At 45.3% G+C, this 20560-nt stretch overlaps 1 protein-coding gene across 12 annotated transcripts in view; it reads left to right on the plus strand.

Annotated features, from left to right (window-relative positions):
- Positions 1–20560, plus strand: part of ncor1 (nuclear receptor corepressor 1) — a 345530-nt gene that overhangs the window by 271839 nt on the left and 53131 nt on the right. For all 12 annotated transcript variants that reach the window (XM_080211013.1, XM_080211017.1, XM_080211019.1 and 9 more), the window contains 6 exons: positions 7172–7520; positions 7716–7937; positions 8488–8688; positions 8765–8905; positions 12030–12164; positions 19875–20040. In XM_080211013.1, the coding sequence (XP_080067139.1) occupies positions 7172–7520; positions 7716–7937; positions 8488–8688; positions 8765–8905; positions 12030–12164; positions 19875–20040 (1214 nt within the window). The remainder of the gene's footprint in view (positions 1–7171; positions 7521–7715; positions 7938–8487; positions 8689–8764; positions 8906–12029; positions 12165–19874; positions 20041–20560) is intronic.

The following is a 20560-nucleotide window of genomic DNA, read 5'->3' on the forward strand; positions in this document are numbered from 1 at the left end:
TGTCTCTCTGCACGATTTCTATCCTAGTCCATACTTGGATAATTGAAGTCCTCCATAATAATAACTCTATAATTCTTGCAGCTCACAACAACTTCTTTGCAAATGTGCTGCTCTGCATCCCTTGCACTAGTCAGGGGTCCATATATTACGCCAGTTAATGTTATTGCATCTTTTTCATTCCTTACCTCAAGCCAGAGAGTTTCTGCCCTTGACCTCCCTACAACGTCCTCTGTCTCCAGTAATGCAATGTCATCTTTAACCAATACTGCCACTTTGTATCCAGGAATATTTAACACCCAGTCCTGCGCTTGTTTGAGCCAGGTCTCTGTTATAGCAATAATATCAGAATCAGGAATTCCTCAGGAAGTGCGCTAGATTCAACCATCTTCAGCTGCTTCATCAATGATCGTCCCTTCGTCATAAGGTCAGAAGTGGGGATGTTCGCCGATGGTTACAGAATGTTCAGCACCACTCGTGATTCCTCAGATACTGACGCAGTCCATGTTCAAATGCAACAAGATCTGGGCAATATCCAGGCTTGGGTTGACAAATGGCAAATAACATTCACGCCATACAAATGCCAGGCAATAACCATCACCAGTAAGAAATACTCTAAATATTGTCCCTTGACATTCAATTGTGTTATCATCACTGAATTCCCCACTATCAATATCTTTGGGGATATCGTTGACCAGAAACTCAACTGGACTCACCACGTTAATATAGTGACTATAAGACAGGTCAGAAACTAGGAATACTGCAGCGAGTAACACACCTCCTTACTCCCCAGAGCCTGTTCACCACCTACAAGACACAAGTCGGGAGTGTGATGGAATACTTCCCACTTGCCTGAATGAATGCAGTTCCAACAGCACTCAATTGACATTATCCAGGACAAAGCAGCCTGCTTGATTGGCACCACATCCACAAACATTCAGTCCCTCCACCACCGATGCTTAAGAGCAACTGTATGTACTATCTACAAGGTGCACTGCAGCAATTCACTAAAGATCCTTAGACAGCACCTTCCAAACCCACGACCACTTCCATCTAGAAGGACAAGGGCAGCAGGTATATGGGAACACCACCACCTGCAAGTTCCCCTTCAAGCCACTCAACCATCCTGACTTGGAAATATACTGCTGTTCCTTTGCAGTCACTGGGTCAAAATCTTGCAATTCCCTCCTCGAAAGCGTTGTGGGTCAACCCACAGCACGTGGATTGCAGCAAATCAAGAGGACAGCTCACCACCTCCTTAAGGTTAATTAGAGATGGGCAATAAATGCTCACCAGCCAGCAACACCCATGTCCCGTGATTGAATTAAAAAAAGAACAACCCGGCACGGGAAACAGGCCCTTCGGCCCAACGAGCCCGCGCCGCCGCATCACCCTACACCTATTCTACCCTGCATGTCTACGAATGGAACCCCGAACTTAGCCAGATTCAGGGGAGAATAGTGTCAATTTGGTAAAACCAATCAGCCTAAGAGCACATCTTTGGGGTGTGGGAGTAAGGTGACCAGAACTAGATGCAGTACTCCAAATGCGGTCTAACCAACGTTCTGTACAACTGAAGCATTAGGCGGCAGCTTTTATACTCTATACCCCTTCCTATAAAGGCTAACATTCCATACGCCTTCCTAACAACCTTCCCAACTTGTGACGTAACCTTCATGGATTTGTGAACCTGCACTCCCAGGTCCCTCTGTATGTCTATACTCCTAATCTGTCTACCTTTTATCACATAGCTCCTCTCTGCATTATTCCTTCCAAAATGCATCACCTCGCATTTGTCAGGATTAAATTCCATCTGCCACCTATCTGCCCAAGGCACCAACCTATCTATATCCTGTTGTATCACCTGACAATCCAGTTCAGTACCTGCCAACCCTGCCATCTTGGTGTCATCAGCAAACTTGCTGATCACACCACCTACGCTCTCTTCCAAGTCATTTATGTATACTACAAAGAGGAGATGTCCCAGTACTGAGCCCTGCGGCACACCACTGGTCACTGGCCTCCAGCCCGACAAGGTCCCCTCCACAACTACCCTCTGTCTCCTATTACCCAGCCAGTTCTCAATCCACCTAGCTACCTGGCCTCGTATCCCATGCGCCTTAACCTTTTCTACCAGCCTACCATGAGGGACTTTGTCAGACGCCTTACTGAAATCCATATAGATGACATCAACGGCTCTCCCATCGTCAACCATTTTTGTCACCTCCTCAAAGAATTCCACCAGATTCGTAAGGCAAGACCTCCCTCTAACAAAGCCATGTTGCGTATCCCTAATTAGATCGCAACGCTCCAAATGCTCATACATCCTACCCCTAAGTATTTTTTCCATTAATTTCCCTACCACCGATGTCAAACTCACCAGTCTATAATTTCCAGGGTTGTCCCTACTACCTTTTTTGAACAGCGGTACCACATTTGCTACCCTCCAGTCCTCTGGGACCTCACCTGTGTCCAAAGAAGAGACAAAGATTTGCGCCAGAGGCCCAGCAATTTCATCTTTCACCTCCCTAAGCAGCCTGGGATAAATACCATCAGGCCCCGGAGCTTTATCCGTCCTTACGCTACCTAAAAGCCCTAGCACTTCCTCCCTCGTAATTGATATCTCCTGCAACTGATCCTCAGCTCCCTTCAAGAGACCGCACGATTCCGAACCCCTCTCCTTCGTGAATACCGACGCAAAGTATCCATTCAGGAGCTCCCCCATTCCCTCCGACTCAATACATAACTCTCCACTCTTGTCCCTAAGAGGACCAATTTTCCCTCTAACTACTCTCTTGCCTCTAATATAGGAATAAAATGCCTTTGGATTTTCCTTAATCCTACCAGCCAAAGCCATTTCATGCCCTCTCTTTGCCTTTCTAATTCCCCTTTTTAGCTCCCTCCTACTCTCTCTATATTCCTCCAGTGCACTCTCTGTACCCAGTCGTTTCGACCTAACATACACCTCCCTCTTCTTCCTGACCAAGCCTTCAATACCCCCTGTAATCCACGGCTCTCTAATCCTACCTTTCCCATCCTTCCGCTTAACCAGAACATACCTCCCCTGCAACCATTTCATTTTGCCCTTAAAAGCCTCCCACTTGCCAACCGTGGACTTTTCAGCTAACAGTCCCTCCCAATCAGTGTCCTGCAGCTCCCTCCTAATCCTGCCATAGCTCGCCTTTCCCCAGTTCAGCACACTCCCGTTCGGCCGGCACTCGTCCCTTTCCATTTTTAACCTAAAGTAGACGGACTTGTGGTCACTGTTAGCCACATGTTCGCCTACCTCTACCTCACCCACCTGCCCCGGCTCATTACCCAACACTAAATCAAGTATAGCCCATCCCCTAGTCGGGCTAGTTACATACTGCTCTAGAGACCCTTCCAAAACACATCTCACAAACTCCTCTCCCTCCGTACCCCCAGCTCTAGGCCCCCTCCAATTCACTCCTGGAAGATTAAAGTCACCCACTACAACCACTCTATTCTTCCTGCACCTGTCCAAAATGCCCCTGCAAATGCCTTCCTCCACCGACCTCGGGCTGTTGGGTGGCCTATAGTATACCCCTAGCAACGTAATCTCTCCCTTTTTATTCCTCAACTCCACCCACAGCGACTCAATCCCTGTCTCTTCCATATTGTCCTCCCTCTGCACTACTGTGATGTTCTCCTTTACTAACAGTGCCACCCCCCCATCTCTCTTCAACCCTCCTCTGTCACACCTAAAACACTTGTACCCAGGAACATTCAGCTGCCAGTCCTGCCCTTCCCGTAACCACGTCTCCGTTACAGCCACCACATCTAACTGCCTCACAAACATCAAGGCCCTAAGCTCATCCGTTTTCTCTGCCACACTCCTAGCATTGAAACAGACACAGTTCAACCCACGAGTGTCCCTCGGAACCTCCTTCTCCCTGATAATTTTCCTTTCACCCGACTCTCTCCCAGCCACCTCCCCACCTCCCCACCGCCCCCCCCCTCCCTATTAGTTTAAACCATTCCTGAACACCCCAGCTAACCTCCCCGCTAAGACACTAGTTCCTCTCCCGTTCAAATTCTCCCCACCCCTCCTGTACAGTTGCCCTTCTCTCCTAAACACCTCCCAGTGATCCACAAAAGTAAAGCCCTCTACCCTACACCAATCCCTCAACCCTGCATTCAACTGCATGATCTCATCATTCTCCAGGGTGGCAATCCAGAGAGTGCCACCCTGGAGGTCCTGCTCTTTAGTTTGGACCCCAACTCCCTAAATTGCCTACGGACCTCTACCCTACTCCTCCTTCCTATGTCCCCCTCCCCTACGTGTACTATGACCTCTGCCTGGGTCCCCTCCCCTTTCAAAATTCCCTCTACCCTTTCCGTTACGTCCTTTACCCCTGCTCCAGGGAGGCAGACCACCATCCTGGAGTCACGCCTCTGTCCACAGAACCTCCTATCAATACCTCGGACCCTCCCGTCCCCTACCACTATCACCTTGCCAGCCCCCTCCTGTCCCTCTAAGTCAGTCTCCCCTCCCTGCCTATCTTTCTGTGCCCCTGTCGACGAACCTTGGGGGGCCTCCGGGGAGGCCGGGGGACCCTGACTACTCCTCTTCTTCCTCTTTCTCCTCCTAACCGTCGTCCACCCTTCCTGCTCTTCAGCCCTTAAATTAAATTAAATAAAGGAATTCCTTGTCAACCTGTGCTGTACTTCACTAATCTTATTCACCCCTTACAAATCAATTTAAGGTGAGAGGGAGAGATGCAAAAGTGTCCAGAGAAGCAATTTCTTCACACACAGGGTCGGGAATGTCTGGAACAAACTGCTAGAGGCAGTGGTAGAGGCGGGTACAATTTTGTCTTTTAAGAAGCATTTAGACAGTTACATGGGTAAGATGGGTATAGAGAGAAATGAGCCAAATGTGGGCAATTGGGACTCGTTTAAGGATTTTTAAAAAAAGGGCGACATGGACAAGTTGGACCAAAGGGCCTGTTTCCATGCTGTAAACCTCTATGATTCTGTAATCCCACACGGTGCATTCACACTGATGCACGTTAACCCTGATTTGACTTTTTTTATTTCCCCATACTCTGACACCATCTAATGACTTACTACTGTCTACTCAAATTTGTCTAACTGTCCAAACGTTCGATTGACCTTGACACTGCTCTTTGATATCGTTGACCCTTGAACTAGGGTGACAAAGAGTCACCAACGCGAGATATTTTGTACAAAACACTTTTTATTGATACTTTCCCTGTTTGAACTGCTTATTTTATTTGAAACATTTGATAAACACTGAACTGCTCCTTATTCTGCTTGTTAGAATGCTGATTATTTGTTACAGTAAATCATCAGGCTCATGGCTTAGGTTTAACGTTTTGTTAACTGTTTGCAAAGGGAGTTGATCAGTCTCACTTGGTGGGTTATTTTCTGAGTCCTGAACCCAGAAGATCTCCTTGCGTGATGGTGGTTCTTGCAGTCATCGCTACACTGGCTTCCTAACAACCCTTTTTATACAATTGTTTCTAGAATCAAGAAAGTTCTGTTGCCACCTATATGACCTGTTGCTTGTGAAAACAGCATACATTTGCTGGTCTTGCTTTGGCTTACATTCTGAACAACTGGAGAGATTTTATGTTGAGTACATCTTATCATACTTGCAGAAAACAAGCTGTTTCACAGAGCTTGTGTCATGTAAGGTTGGCCATTTTCCCCATCATGTTTCACAGAAGTTTAGCTTTAACCACCTGGCTGCAATATATCCTCCTTATCAATTAATGCTTCTCTACTACCAGATTTTCTCCATTGAACTCTGAATTTCCTTCAGATTCCCATCTCCATACCAATCTAGTTTAAACCTTCCCCACATGGATGTTAGCCCAGTTCTGTTTAGGTTCCAGTTCCTACCTACCCCAGATCCGGTCCCACTGCGTCAGAAATCTAAAGCTCCTCCCCCCCCCCACTCCATTTCTCCAGCCACTGATTAAATTGTTTAATCTTCCTATTCTTCTGCTCACCAGCACATGGCAGTAGGTGGAATCCTGGGTTGATTGCTCTTGAGGTCCTGCTTTTTAATTCTCCTCCTAATTCCCTAAAATCTGCTTTCAGGACTTCATCCCTTTCCCTACCTGTTATTGTTCTCCAAGTGGCCCACAACCTCTGGCTGTTCATCCTCTCTGAAAAGAATGTGGCTGCCACTCTGTGACATCCTTGGTCCTGGCACCAGTGAGGCAACATGCCATCCTCGAGTCATGTTTACGGCCTCAAATGCCTTGTCTGCTCCCTTTACTATTCAAATACTCTACCACTATAGCACTTCCACTCTTCTTATGCCCCTCCTATGCTGCTGAGCCACCCCTGGAATCCACAGTTTCCTTAGGAACATGATGGGTTAGTCTGGTTTGTTGCACTCTCTCCATATCCTTCTGTCGGGAAGAAAATCAAAACTATACAATATTCCAGATGTCTCATGAAGGTACTATACATCTGCAGCCAGGCTTCCTTATTTCTGTATTCTGATCCCCTTGCAATGAAGTGGATAACTTCTCATTTTTCTGCAATTTATTCCGTCTGCCATTTTCTTACCTACTCCTTACCTAAAGAAGGATATGCTTGCCACAGAGGGAGTGCAGCGAGGGTTCAAAGGTTCACTAGACAAATTCTAGGATGGCAGGACTGTCCTATGAGGAGAGACAATCTGTAATCTCTCATATTCAGGTGAATGTGAGGAGATCATTTTGAAACTTAAAGTTCAGAAGGCTGTTGACGTGGTAGATGCAGAAAGGCCATTTCACTTTGCTAGGGAACTAAAACCTGGAAACATCATCTCAGAATAAGAGCTATCCATTTAGGACTGAGATGAGGGGGAATTTCTTCACTCAGAGTCAAGTGAAGCTTTGGAACTCTGTGCCCCAGGAGGCATGGAAACTCAGTCATTGAGTATGTTCAAGACATGGATCAATAGATTTCTGAATATGAATGACATCCAGGGATATGGGGTTAAAGTGAGAAAATGGCATTAAGGTAGATGATCAGTCTTGATCTAATTGAATGCTGGAGTGGGCTCGAGGGCTGAAAGCCCTACTCCTGTTCCTGTGATGCCAATCAGTCTTCTCCAGACTGTAAGAGTTAGGGCAAAGTCTCTAACTTTAAGGATCCTTTATCTGAAATGCCTGATTTTGTGTTGTTACAGGGAACTCCTGTGAAGCATGAGAACCAGTCTACTATTAAACATGATGTGAAGTCTCTGATCACAGTGTCCAGTAAACACTCACACCCAATGCATCCGCTGGAGATGATCTCAGAGGGGGTGAAGGTCATGGAACGGAAATATGAAGACATGAAGCCTGCTGACCAGTTACGGGGCCGCCACAGTGCGGTGGTCAGTTCTGGGACCTCGGTTCTCAGGTCAACAATGCATGAAGCTTCCAAATCTCAGCTGAGCCCAGTCCTGTATGAAGACCCTAGTGCAAGGAGGACCCCACTGGGATATCATAGTTTCATTCCCAGGGGCCCACCAATAGTCAGCAGACCACAAGAAGGTAAACTTGTGTGGATTTCAATCCATCTGAGAGTGGAAACAAAAAGGGTGCTTTGTGATTATTTCTGAAGCCAAATGTTATACAACAGACTAAGATTAATTTATATTCATGTAGAGGGTAAATTAAATAAATGCAGTAACATTTCACCATTGGCCTTACTGCTGATGCATAAAGTGAGCCCTTATGTCCTTACAGGTGTTATGACTTCAGGGAAGTCCACTGGCCACGAAAGGAAAACCACACTGGTCCCAGCACAGAGGGAGAACATGTCTGTAAAGTCCCCTGTCTCTGTGGTGGATCCATCTGCAACTCTCAGTCCTTACGATTCCCTCCATGGGAGAGTGAACCCTGACTATAGAAGCCATGTCCCTCACCCTTTTGAGCAGACAATGGCTTTCCATCGAGCGTTAGACCCAGGTAAGGCTGTTTGAGGATGAGAGCTGCAAAGTGCTGGCTGATGTTCCAGATCTGCCTGTGAAGATCACCTCAAATGGATAACAGTATTTCGGATTATCCTCACTTTTGTCTTTGTTTAACATATTCTTGACAGCACAGTGCCATGCTGAGAGAAATCACAACAGCGTTGCTGTCACAGATCTAGACAGGATTAGAGTTTCAGCAGAAAGTGTACAGACCTTTCAGTCTATAATTACAGTACTTTATTCAAGTTCATCGTATATCACATGATGCTATCTGCCTCCGTTAACCTTGCTGTTGTTATATTCTTCTCATAGTCGTGTTATTGCAGGTGTAAGTGTTGTGAACACATTAGTTCAGTGATTGTGACTGCACAATGCAGGGACAATATCTTAGCCGGCCTCCCCAGTCCAGTCTTTGTGTGACAGTATGAAAAGAGCCATGACAGTGTAAATGATATTGTGTTGCATTGATCAGTGAAAGCAGATTGCTGTTGTGGCAGGCAGCTATAGTGTCCGTGTTCTGATGTTCTCCTTGCTTCTCCTTTCAGCTTACCTGTATTCCCGACAACTTTCTCCTAATCACAGTTACTCAAGTCACTACCAGCTGTATGCAATGGAGAATACACGGCAGACCATCCTCAACGACTACATTACTTCCCAACAAATGCAAGTCATCACCAAGCCAGATGGCACCAGGGGAATGTCACCAAGAGAAACTTTAAGTGTCCCCTATGCTGCTGGATCCAGAGGTGAGATTCTGTTTGTTTGTTCATTACATTCAACTCGATTTTGAATTCTGAACTAATGAAAGTGCCTGAATTTCAGCAATTATCGAATTGGGGCCTGTGTCGCACACAATACTAGTGCCAGGTGGAAGCAGTACCCCTCCTATGGACAGAATAACCTACATCCCAGGGAACCAAGCCCCTTACCCAGGAAGATACAACCACTCCCCTATATCACCAGGTAAGAATACTATCTGGGATATTACCAGCTGAACCTTTTAACCTATTGTGATTGAATTTCATATCAAAACAACAATGACAGGGGATAGTATTATTTGACCTTATACTAACTTGGTCAAAACCTTAAGATCCTGCAAGGTATTGACAGGGTGGATGTGGAGAGGATGTTTCCTCTTATGGAAGAATTTAGAACTAATGGTCACTGTTTAAAAATTAATTGCTCATTTAAGACAGAGCTGAGGAGAATTCTTTTTGCTCTTACAGGGGCATAAGTCTCTGGATCTCTTCCTTAAAAGCAGTAGAAGCAGAATGTTTCAATATTTTAAGGCTGAGTCAGATTGCTTCTTGATAACAAGGGGGTGAAAGGTTATCAGGAATGTGGGGTGAGGTTACAATCCAATCAGCCATGATCTTACTACATGGCAGAGCAGTTTCAAAAGACGGAGTGGCTTACTTCCACTCCTAACTTGTGTATCTGTGAACAAGCTCATTATATACACACTGATCAATAGTTAGATAAATAGTGAAACATCCCGTAAACACAATCATTATTCATTTCTCCAAAGGAAAAGTTGAATATTCAGTTTCCTGTTTAAATAGAGAGGCCACAATCCTACATTAAAAAATAGGAGCTATGATATAGGATGTACTGATGTGAATAGCTCATAAAAGCCCCTCCACCATTTACAAGTTAGGAACACATGGCAATATTCACCAATTGCTTCTGTCAGGATGCAGGACCTGGACCCCAAGTTATATTATAAAGCCAGGTTAGACTTCCTTTTTTTTTGGCATAAATGTGAGGATAGGCTATTAATCTCCAAGAGTGACAATGTATGGATCTTTTATCGTAAAACAAACTTTATTTAATAACACAGTTTAAATATAACTCTAACAAATGAAGCAACTTAATCATTAACAGTTGAACAATATTTAAAAATGAAAGGAAGCAACTTCATTTCTAGTGTATGACTGTTCCAGTTTCAAATAAGCCCCATTCATGCATAGATCAACACCACTTTTAAATAAAGACAGTTAGCAAACCCAGGCATACTTGATATAAATTATGTTAATAGTCTTGAAGCTTTTAGAGAGATTTTGTGGAGTGTTCCAGGAACAGCCTGACTTTAGCAGACCTCCCACAGCAACTGCTTTGTTTTTTCCTGCTCGAGATCTAGCTCTGCACATTATCATATGACCCAGTCAATCAACTTCTTGACGAATCTTTTGTGTAAACAAAACTCCATTAGCTCTATCAAAGTAATAAATTCCTAGCTGAAATGAATAATTAACTTGTTTTTACAACCATTGAGCTAAATCTTTCCCAGACACACCGACTGACTGTAGAACAATGCTGAATTTTGAACTTCCCCATAAACATAAACAAATGTTCATATCAATTAAACTATCATCACACTTTTTTGAATGCAGTGTAACAACTCAATGCAATCCAGAAGAACAAAAGCAAACTACTGCAGATACTGGTAATCTGAAATGAAAACAGAAAATAGTAGAAAAACTTTGCAAGTCTAGTAGCTTCTATGGAGAGAGAAACAGGTTTAGCCTTTTTGAGTCTGTATTACTTCTCTTCAGAACGATCCAAAAGGAAGCAGTTTTCTGGATTGATGTTCCTGGATTCTGTATCCATCCCCTCCTCCACTGGCACAACGTGGCTGCAGATTGTATGACTTAATAAAAGCACTGCAATCACTCAGTCACCATGCTAATTTTAACAGCTCCCCCCTTCACCTCCCAATTCCTCTCTAAGCCACCCCCAATCCTGACTTGGATATATATCGCCAATCATTTGTAGATACTTGGTCTGTATCCTGGGATTTCCCCTCCCCTGTGACAGCACCTTCATTAGGCAGGCTGCAGCCGTTCAAGGAGAAGGTACATCAGCACCATCAACTTCTCAGGCAACAAGGCAATGGGTGATAAATGTCACCAGCACCAACATTCCAGCAATTCCCAACAACAAAGACAGTTTTTTAAAAAGCTGTTTCTGAATTCAGCCAGTTGTGGGCACTTGTTTTGAAGGAGTTATTTTCTTCCATGTGTATTTTTGTGTGAATTTTCACTTCCCAGTTTAACTGGTCCAAGGTCCCAGCAAATGAAGTTATAGAGACCATGCTGTTATCTGGTCTATTAGTCAGCTCTGCCACATGATACAGGTGAACCTGACTGAGGCCCCACTGCCTTTTATGTACACAGAACAGCCAGTGACTGATACGAGCTAAAAGAATATTGGACTTAGGAGATGGCGGCACTCAGCCGTACTGTTATCTACTTGAACAGCTGATGAATAGCAAAGATTGTAGACAGAGAGGTGGGCAAAGGTTAGTAGACATTGTACTCTGTGCCAGGGAACAAAGATGTAGAGATACCAGTGTTGGACTGGGGTAAACACAGTAAGATGTCTCACAACACCAGGTTAGAGTCGAACCAGTTTATTTGATAGTAATAATCAGAACCTTCCACACACCTGATGAAGGGACACCGTTTCCGAAAGCTTGTGGGATTACTACCAGGGAACAAAGAGCCAGTGTAGAGAGAAGTGAGTACGGCGTTTGTATGAGATGGAAGTTGTCAGGTGGGAATCCAATAAGAAGTGTGAACAGTTGAATCCAGAAATAACCAGAGGTGTGAATGGTGTTTGGCGAGCTCAAAACTAGACAATAAAATTGAGAACCCTCAACAAGACTGAAAATAGAGGAAATCACCAACCAACTACCCACAAGCTGGGAAACAGAGAACATGCATGTTAGTTAATCCTGTATCCAAAAAAACCAGTTAGACAAATATATGGGGCGGAAATTGAAATAATTAATTATTGAATATAAGACTATCTTAGTTTTTGTCATATTGTTCTTGGTTCCAGAGAGAAACTTTGCAGAACCTAAAGTTCACGATTAAATTTCAACGTTGACTTTGTGGCAATGAAGACTGTACGTGTATTAGTAAGAGGAATAGATAGGTAGCTGAAGTGGGCTGGTATTCCGCTCTTAAACTGAAAAGAGAAGCTGCCTGTTGCAGGAAATTCCATTTCCACTTTTTCTGCAGTTAAATTCCCCAAATGGTAAGAATGCAAATTTCAACATTTTTATTTGTTTTCTTTTCTGCAGGTCACCCAGCACATTTATCCGCCTCTGTAGAGCGTGAGAGGGAGAAAGAGCGGGAGAGGGAACAGAGGGAACGGGAACAGAGGGAAAGGGAGAGATTGGCTGCAACAACATGTGACCTGTCTTACCTGAGAGCAGGTGAGTAATTCCATTCTGATCCTTCATTTGGAAACAAACAATTTATTTAGCAGCAGTAAATGAGGCAGCCCAGTGTGCCAGGTAGATAGAAAGCTGGTTAGCAGATAGGAAGCAAAGAGTTGGCATAAATGGGTCTTTTTCTGATTGGCGGTCAGTGACCAATGGGGTTCCGCAGGGAGCTGTGTTCAGACCCCAACTGTTCACATTATGTATTAATGATTTGGGAGAGGGAGCTGAATATTTTATCTCCAAATATGCGGATGATATAAAGTTGGGTGGGAGGGTGAGCTGTGAGGAGGATGCAGAGATGCTTCAGCGTGATTTGGACAGGCTGAGTGTGTGGGTATCTGCATGGCAGATGCAGTATAATGTGGATAAATGTGAGGTTATCCACTTTGGTAGCAATAATAGGAAGACATTATTATTTGAATGGGTGTAAATTGAGGGAGGTGGATACTCAGTGAGACCTTGGTGTCCTCGAGCATCAGTGGCTGGAAGTAAATGTGTGCAGATAAAGCAGGCTGTGAAGAAGGCAAATGATATGTTGGCCTTCATAGCGAGAGGATTTGAGTGTAGGGACAGGGATGTTTTGCTGCAATTGGGGGCAGCACAGTGGTTAGCACTGCTTCCTCACAGCTCCAGGGACCAGGGTTCAATTCCCGGCTGATCTACACTGTCTGTGTGGAATTCATCCTCTCCGTGTCTGCATGGGTTTCTGGTTTCTTCCCATGGCCAAAGGTGTGCGGGTTACGTTGATTGGCTTGCTAAATTGCCCGTTAGTGTCCCAGGCTGCGTAGGTTAGAGGAATTAGTGGGATAAATGTGTGGTGTTGTGGGGATAGGGCCTGGGGTAGGATTGTTGTTGGTGCAGACTCGATGGGCTGAATGGCCTCCTTCTGCACTGTAGGGTTTCTATGTATAGGATAGATAGAAACACCACTGGGAATAATGTTGGTGAGGGCGTTGGTAATGCCATAACTGGAGTACTGTGTGCAGTTTTGGTGTCCATATCTGGAAAAGGAAGCTCTTGCTATTGAGGGAGAGTAGCGAAGGTTTACCAGCCTCATTCCTGGGGTGGTAGGTCTGTCATATGAGGAGAGAATAAATTGGTTAGGATTATATTCACTAATTTAGAAGAGTGAGAGGGGATCTCGTAGAAACTTATAAAATTCTAATAGGGTTAAGAACATAAGAATATAAGAACATAAGAAATAGGAGCAGGAGTAGGCCATCTAGCCCTTCGAGCCTGCCCCGCCATTCAATAAGATCATGGCTGATCTGTCGCGGCTCAGTTCCACTTTCCCGTCCTCTCCCCATAACCCTTAATCCCCTCTCTTATCAAAAACCCATCAACCCGCATCTTAAAAATATTTAGCGAGGCAGCCTCCACCACTTCAACGGGCAGAGAATTCCAGAGATTCACCACCCTTTGAGTGAAGAAGTTCCTCCTCAACTCCGTTCTAAACCGCCCCCCCTTTATCTTGAGGCTGTGCCCCCTAGTCCTACTGTCTTTTTTGAGCGGGAAGAGTCTCTCCACCTCTATCCTATCCATCCCATTCATCATCTTATACATCTCAATGAGATCTCCCCTCATTCTTCTAAACTCTAACGAGTACAAGCCTAGTTTATTCAGCCTCTCCTCATAGCTCAACCCCCTCAACTCCGGTATCAGCCTAGTAAACCTCCTCTGCACTCCCTCCAAGGCCAAAATATCTTTGCGCAGGTGCGGCGCCCAAAACTGCACACAGTACTCCAGCTGCGGCCTCACCAATGCCCTATACAGCCGCAGCAAGACCTCCCTACTTTTATATTCAATCCCCCTCGCTATGAAGGCCAGCATCCCATTCGCCTTCCTGACCACCTGCTGCACCTGCAAGCTGGGTTTTTGCGACTCATGCACAAGGACCCCGAGGTCCCTCTGCACCGTCGCCTGCTGCAGTTTTTCGCCCCGTAAGTAATAGTCCTTCCTACCATTCTTCCTACCAAAGTGGACCACCTCACACTTGCCAACATTAAATTCCATTTGCCATTTCCTGGCCCATTCGCCCAGCCTATCTAGATCCTTCTGCAGACTCTCCACACCCTCCGCACAATTTGCCGTTCCCCCAATTTTGGTGTCATCAGCAAATTTCGACACCCTACACTCGGTTCCCTCCTCCAGATCATCTATATAAATGGTAAAAAGCTGAGGCCCCAGCATCGACCCCTGGGGCACTCCACTAGTCACCATCCGCCAATCCGAATAGCACCCGTTGACCCCCACTCTCTGCCTCCTATTTGACAACCAATCCTCTATCCACGCTAACACCCTACCGCCAACTCCATGTCCCTCGACCTTCTGCAATAACCTCTTGTGAGGTACTTTGTCAAACGCCTTCTGAAAATCCAGAAAGACCACATCCACCGGCTCTGGTTAGAGCGGGGAGATTCAGAAAAAAATTTTCCCATGATGGGGGGAGTCCACAACAAGGGGTTTGAGTTTCAGAGTAAACCTTTTTGAGGTGTGGAAAAATTTCTTCACCCAGTGGATGGTGAATGTGTGGAATTCACTCTCACAGAAAGTAGCTGAGGCCAAAACATTGTCTGATTTCAAGAAGAAATTAGCTATAGCTCTTGGGCCTAAAGGGATGGAGGCATATGGAAGAAAGGGGATCAGGATATTGAATTTGATGATTGGCCATGATCATAGATGAATAATGGAATAGCCTCGAAGGGCCAAATGTCCTACTCCTTCTAGTTTCTATGTTCTCTGAGCAATTCTTGGATGCTGACACAGGGTCTGTTAAGACAGAATATGGTGAATGTCTGTATTCTGCCACTCTATCCAATCCTTGGTCTTTTTGTTAAATGAAAGAAGAATCTTTTTATTCGGCACTGCCAGTCCTCAGCTTCTGCCCAGAAAAATTGCCAGCCAGATACTCTAAGAGCAAAGTACAGCCACAGGAACACGCCCATCGGCCCTTCAAGTCTTGCTGATGATGATGCCCTAACTAAACTAAAGAAAAAACCTTCTAACCTTACTCTGTCCGTATCCCTCTATTCCCTCCCTATTCATGTACCCATCCTCTTAAATGTTGCTAATATACCTGCCCCCACCACCTGCTCTGGCAGCACGTTCCAGGCCCCACCACTGTCTGTATGAAAAACATCCCCCACACATCTCCCTTCAACTTTTCCCCCTCTCACCTTGAACCTGTGCCCCCATTCTGTGTTAATGTGGGACAGTGATGGAGGGAATGACTGGCATTCTGCGGCTGGAGTTGTACTTTACTTATTTTCTGATTTTCTGTGTTTAATCCCAGTGAGAAGTCTCACAACACCAGGTTAAAGTCCAACAGGTTTATTTGGTAGTAAGTGCCATTAGCTTTCGGAGCACTGCTCCTCCATCAGGTGAGTGATGAAGGAACAGCGCTCTGAAAACTAATGAAGCTTAGTGTACACTCAGAGCCTGATGGACCCCGGTGCACGCTGGGAGTCGGGTGGACCCCGGCACGCGCTCAAATAATTAAATAATACGTAGCAAATAATGGATGCGTGCAATAACGGAACAGCGATAATCATGGGGGTTTTAACCTGCATGTTGATTGGTTGACTCATGTCGAATGCAGTGGGCTTGAGGAAGAGTTCTTGGAATGCTGTCGAGATAGTTTCCTTGAGCAGTATGTAACAGAACCTACGAGGGAGCGAGCTATCTTAGATCTGGTGTTGTGTAATGAGGCAGGTAGAATTAGGGATCTTCCTGTGAGGGATCCTCTTGGGACGAGTGATCATAGTATAGTTGAATTTCTGATACAGATGGAGAGTGAGAAAGTAGGGTCTCAAACCAGTGTCCTCTGTTTGAATAGAGGGGAGTATGATAAGATGAGGGCGGAATTGGCTAATGTAGATTGGGGGCGCAGATTGGTTGGTAGGACAGCTGAGGAACAGTGGAGGATTTTTAAGGAGATCTTTTCCAGTACTCAGCAGAAATATATTCTGGTGATAGAGAAGGACTGTAAGTAAAGGGATAACCAGCCGTTGGTATCGAAGGAAATAAAAGAGAGTATTAAATTAAAAACTGATGCGTATGGAGTGGCCAAAAATAGTGGGGAATTAGAAGATTGGAAAAGATTCAAAAAACAACAAAGAATCACTAAGAAAGCAATAAAGAAAGGAAAGATAGAGTATGAAGCTAAACTAGCTCTAAATATAAAAAATGATAGTAAAAGTTTTTACAAATATATAAAGAAGAGACCGGCTGGAGTGAATGTTGGACCCTTGGAGGACAAGAGGGGGGATTTAACGGTGGGTAACGAGGAAATGGCTGAGACTTTAAGTTTTTTGTGTCAGTCTTCACGGTGGAGGACACAAATAGCTTACCAAATATTAACGATCGAGGGTTGGTAGGAGGTGAAGTCCTTAATACAATTACTGTTACTTGAGAGGTAGTGCTTGATAGACTAACGGGACTGTAAGTAGACAAGTCCCTGGGACCGGATGGAATACATCCCAGGGTTCTGAAAGAAATGGCAGAAGTGATAGCGGATGCCTTAGTAATTATTTATTAAAATTCGCTGGACTCTGGGGAAGTGCCAGCTGATCGGAAAACAGCTAATGTGATGCTGCTGTTTAAAAAAGGCATGATGTGGGTATGCCGGCGTTGGACTGGCGTAAACACAGTAAAAAGTCTGACAACACCAGGTTTTAGTCCAACCGATTTATTTGATAATAGACTCACAAGCTTTCGAGGTTTCCCCTCGGAAGCTTGTGAGTCTATTATCAAATAAATCGGTTGGACTAAAACCTGGTGTTGTCAGACTTTTACTGTGTTTAAAAAAGGCAGCAGACAAAAGGCAGGGAACAACAGGCCGGTTAGTTTAACGTCTGTAGTTGGGAAAATGCTAGAATCCATCATTAAAGAAGAAATAGCAGGACACTTAGAAAAGAACAGTTCGATCAAGCAGACGCAGCATGGATTCATAAAAGAGAAGTCGTGTTTGATGAATTTACTGGATTTTTATGAGGATGTGACTAGTGCGGTAGACAGAGGGGAACCGGTGGATGTGGTGCTTTTAGATTTCTAGAAGGCGTTCGATAAGGTGCCTCACAGAAGGTTAGGGTGCACGGAGTTGGGGGTAAGGTGTTAGCGTGGATAGCGGATTGGTTGTCTAATAGGAAGCAGAGAGTTGGAATCAATGGGTGCTATTCTGGTTGGCAGTTGGTGACTAGTGGAGTGCCGCAGGGATCGGTGCTGGGGCCTCAACTATTTACCATATACATAGACGATCTAGAGGAGGAGGCTGAGTGTAGGGTAACAAAATTTGCTGATGACAGGAAGATGAGTGGAAAAGCAAATTGCGTGGAGGACACGGAAAGTCTGCAGAGGGATCTGGATAGGCTGAGTGAGTGGGCGAGGACCTGGCAGATGGGGTATAACGTTAGCAAATGTGAGGTTATCCACTTTGGAAGAAATAGTAGTAGGAGGGATTATTATTTAAATGGTGAAAAGCTGCAGCATGCTACGGTGCAGAGGGACCTGGAGTTCCTTGTGCACGAATCGCAAAAACCCAGTCTGCAGGTGCAGCAGGTGATCAAGAAGGCGAATGGAATAGAACATAGAACACGTTGGCACAAACAGGCCCTTCGGCCCACTAGTTGCACCGATCACTTGTACCCTACTAAGCCATAGACCTATCTATAACCCCCAATCCCATTAGATCCCATATACTCATCCAGAAGTCTTTTAAAAGACCCCAGCAAGTTCGCTTCCACCACCACCGACGGCAGCCGATTCCATTCACTCACCACCCTCTGAATGAAAAACTTACCCCTAATATCTCCTCTGTACTTGCTTCCCTGCACCTTAAATCTGTGTCCTCTCGTAGCGACCATTTCAGCCCTGGGAAACAGCCTCCGAGAATCCACCCTATCTATTCCTCTCAACATCTTATAAACCTCTATCAGGTCGCCTCTCAACCTTCGTCTCTCCAGGGAGAAGAATCCCAGCTCCCTCAACCTATCTTCATAAGGCATGCCTCCCAATCCAGGCAACATCCTTGTAAATCTCCTCTGCACCCTTTCAATAGCTTCCATGTCCTTCCTGTAGTGAGGCGACCAGAACTGCACACAGTACTCCAAGTGAGGCCTGACAAGGGTCGTATAAAGTTGCAGCATTACCTCCCGACTCCTAAACTCAATCCCTCGATTAATGAAGGCCAGTACACCATACGCCTTCTTGACCACCTCCTCCACCTGCGAGGCCAGTTTAAGCGTCCTATGGACCCGGACCCCAAGATCCCTTTGCTCTTCAACACAGCTAAGACTCCTACCCTTGATATTGTATTCCTTCTTCCCATTGGTCCTGCCAAAATGGACCACTACACATTTACCTGCGTTGAAGTCCATCTGCCACTTCTCCGCCCAGTCTTGCATCCTATCTATGTCCTGCTGCCACTTCTGACATCCCTCCAGACTATCCACAACACCTCCACTTCCATCCCTCCACTTCCTCATCCAGGTCATTTATGAAAATGACAAACAGCAAGGGCCCTAGAACAGATCCCTGGGGCACTCCACTGGTGACCGACCTCCATGTAGAAAAAGACCCGTCCACAACCACTCTCTGCCTTCTGCAGGCAAGCCAGTTCTGGATCCACAAGGCCAAAGCCCCGTGGATCCCATGCCCTCTCACCTTCTCAAGAAGTCTTGCATGGGGGACCTTATCAAACGCCTTGCTGAAGTCCATGTAAACCATGTCTACTGCTCTTTCTTCGTCAATGTGTTCAGTCACATTCTCAAAGAACTCAACTAGGCTCATAAGGCACGATCTGCCCTTGACAAAACCATGTTGACTATTGAATGTTGGCCTTTATAGCGAGGGGGATAGAATATAAAAGCAGGGAGGCCTTGCTGCAACTGTACAGGGCACTGGTGAGGTTGCAACTGGCGTACTGTGCGCAATTTTGGTCCCCTTATTTGCGAAAGGATATATTGGCCTTGGAGGGAGTACAGAGAAGGTTCACCAGGCTGATACCGGAGATGAGGGGGTTAGCTTATGAGGAGAGATTGAGTAGATTGGGCTTCTACTCATTGGAGTTTAGAAGGCTGAGGGGGGATCTTATAGAGACTTACAAGATAATGAAGGGGATAGATAGGGTAGAGGTAGAGAGATTCTTTCCACTTAGAAAGGAAACCAGAACTAGAGGGCGCAGCCTCAAAATAAGGCGGGGGGCTCAGTTTAGAACGGAGTTGAGGAGGAACTTCTCTCAAAGGGTGGTGAATCTCTGGAATTCTCTGCCCGTTGAAGTGGTGGAGGCTACCTCATTGAATATATTTAAGTCACGGGTAGATAGATTTCTGACAGACAAGGGAATTAAGGGTTATGGGGAGAAAGCAGGAAAGTGGAACTGATTCACTTCAGATCAGCCATGGTCTTATTGAATGGCGGGGCAGGCTCGAGGGGCTAGATGGCCGACTCCTGCTCCTATTTCTTATGTCCTTATGTTCGGACCCCGGTGTACGCTCGGAGCCCGGCGGACCCCGGTGTACGCTCGGAGCCCGGCGGACCCCGGTGTACGCTCGGAGCCCGGCGGACCCCGGTGTACGCTCGGAGCCAGATGGACTTTGTTGCACTGCTCCTTTAGCCACAATTGATAAAATTCTGTCTATCTTATCCACAAAAGGACAAAGTAAATTTTTAAAGAGTAAACGTTCCTGTTTGATTTTTACGCAGGTCCTGAACAGGCCAGTAGACCGAGTAGCCATGGATATGTCCGTTCCCCTTCGCCATCAGTACGAACACAAGAGACCATCTTACAGCAGCGACCCAGTATATTCCAGGGAGCCAACGGCAAGGGGGTTATAACTTCACTGGATTCAGCTACACAGTCTCGCATAATGTATGTTTAAAGTTTATATTGAAGCTTTTTTATATTTTCCCTGTGGTGAAATCACTGCGAATGAAGCAAAGACCAATCCTGTCATTAACCACCTTTGTTTTCCACCTTCAACTCCTCCTCTGCACCTTTGCAGAGTTCTGATTGTAGCTCTTGCCATTTACAAAATGTTCCCTCCAGATGAAGCCTGTCAGTCAGATACAACCAATTTCTATTTGCTTTAAATGGTGTGTCGAATTCCTATGTCAGGAGGAAGGAGGGAGAGAAAAAAAGAATGACAGATCAGTTTGCCTGACATCAGTGGTAGTGAAGAATTAATTATAAAAGATGTGATAAGAGAGCATTGTTCAGCATGCTTACAAATGGAATTCTTTGAGGATGTAACTAGTAGACGAGATAAGGGTGAACCAATGGATGTGGCATATTTGGACGTTCAGAAGGCTTTTGATCATGTCCCACTTAAGAGTTTAGTGAGCAACATTAAAGTGCAAAGGAGAGGGAATTGTTCAAGAATTATTTGACA

The sequence above is a fragment of the Carcharhinus amblyrhynchos genome, chromosome 23 (genome assembly GCF_965287045.1).
Source record: "Carcharhinus amblyrhynchos chromosome 23, sCarAmb.v2.hapA, whole genome shotgun sequence".
Taxonomy (NCBI): Eukaryota; Metazoa; Chordata; class Chondrichthyes; order Carcharhiniformes; family Carcharhinidae; genus Carcharhinus; species Carcharhinus amblyrhynchos.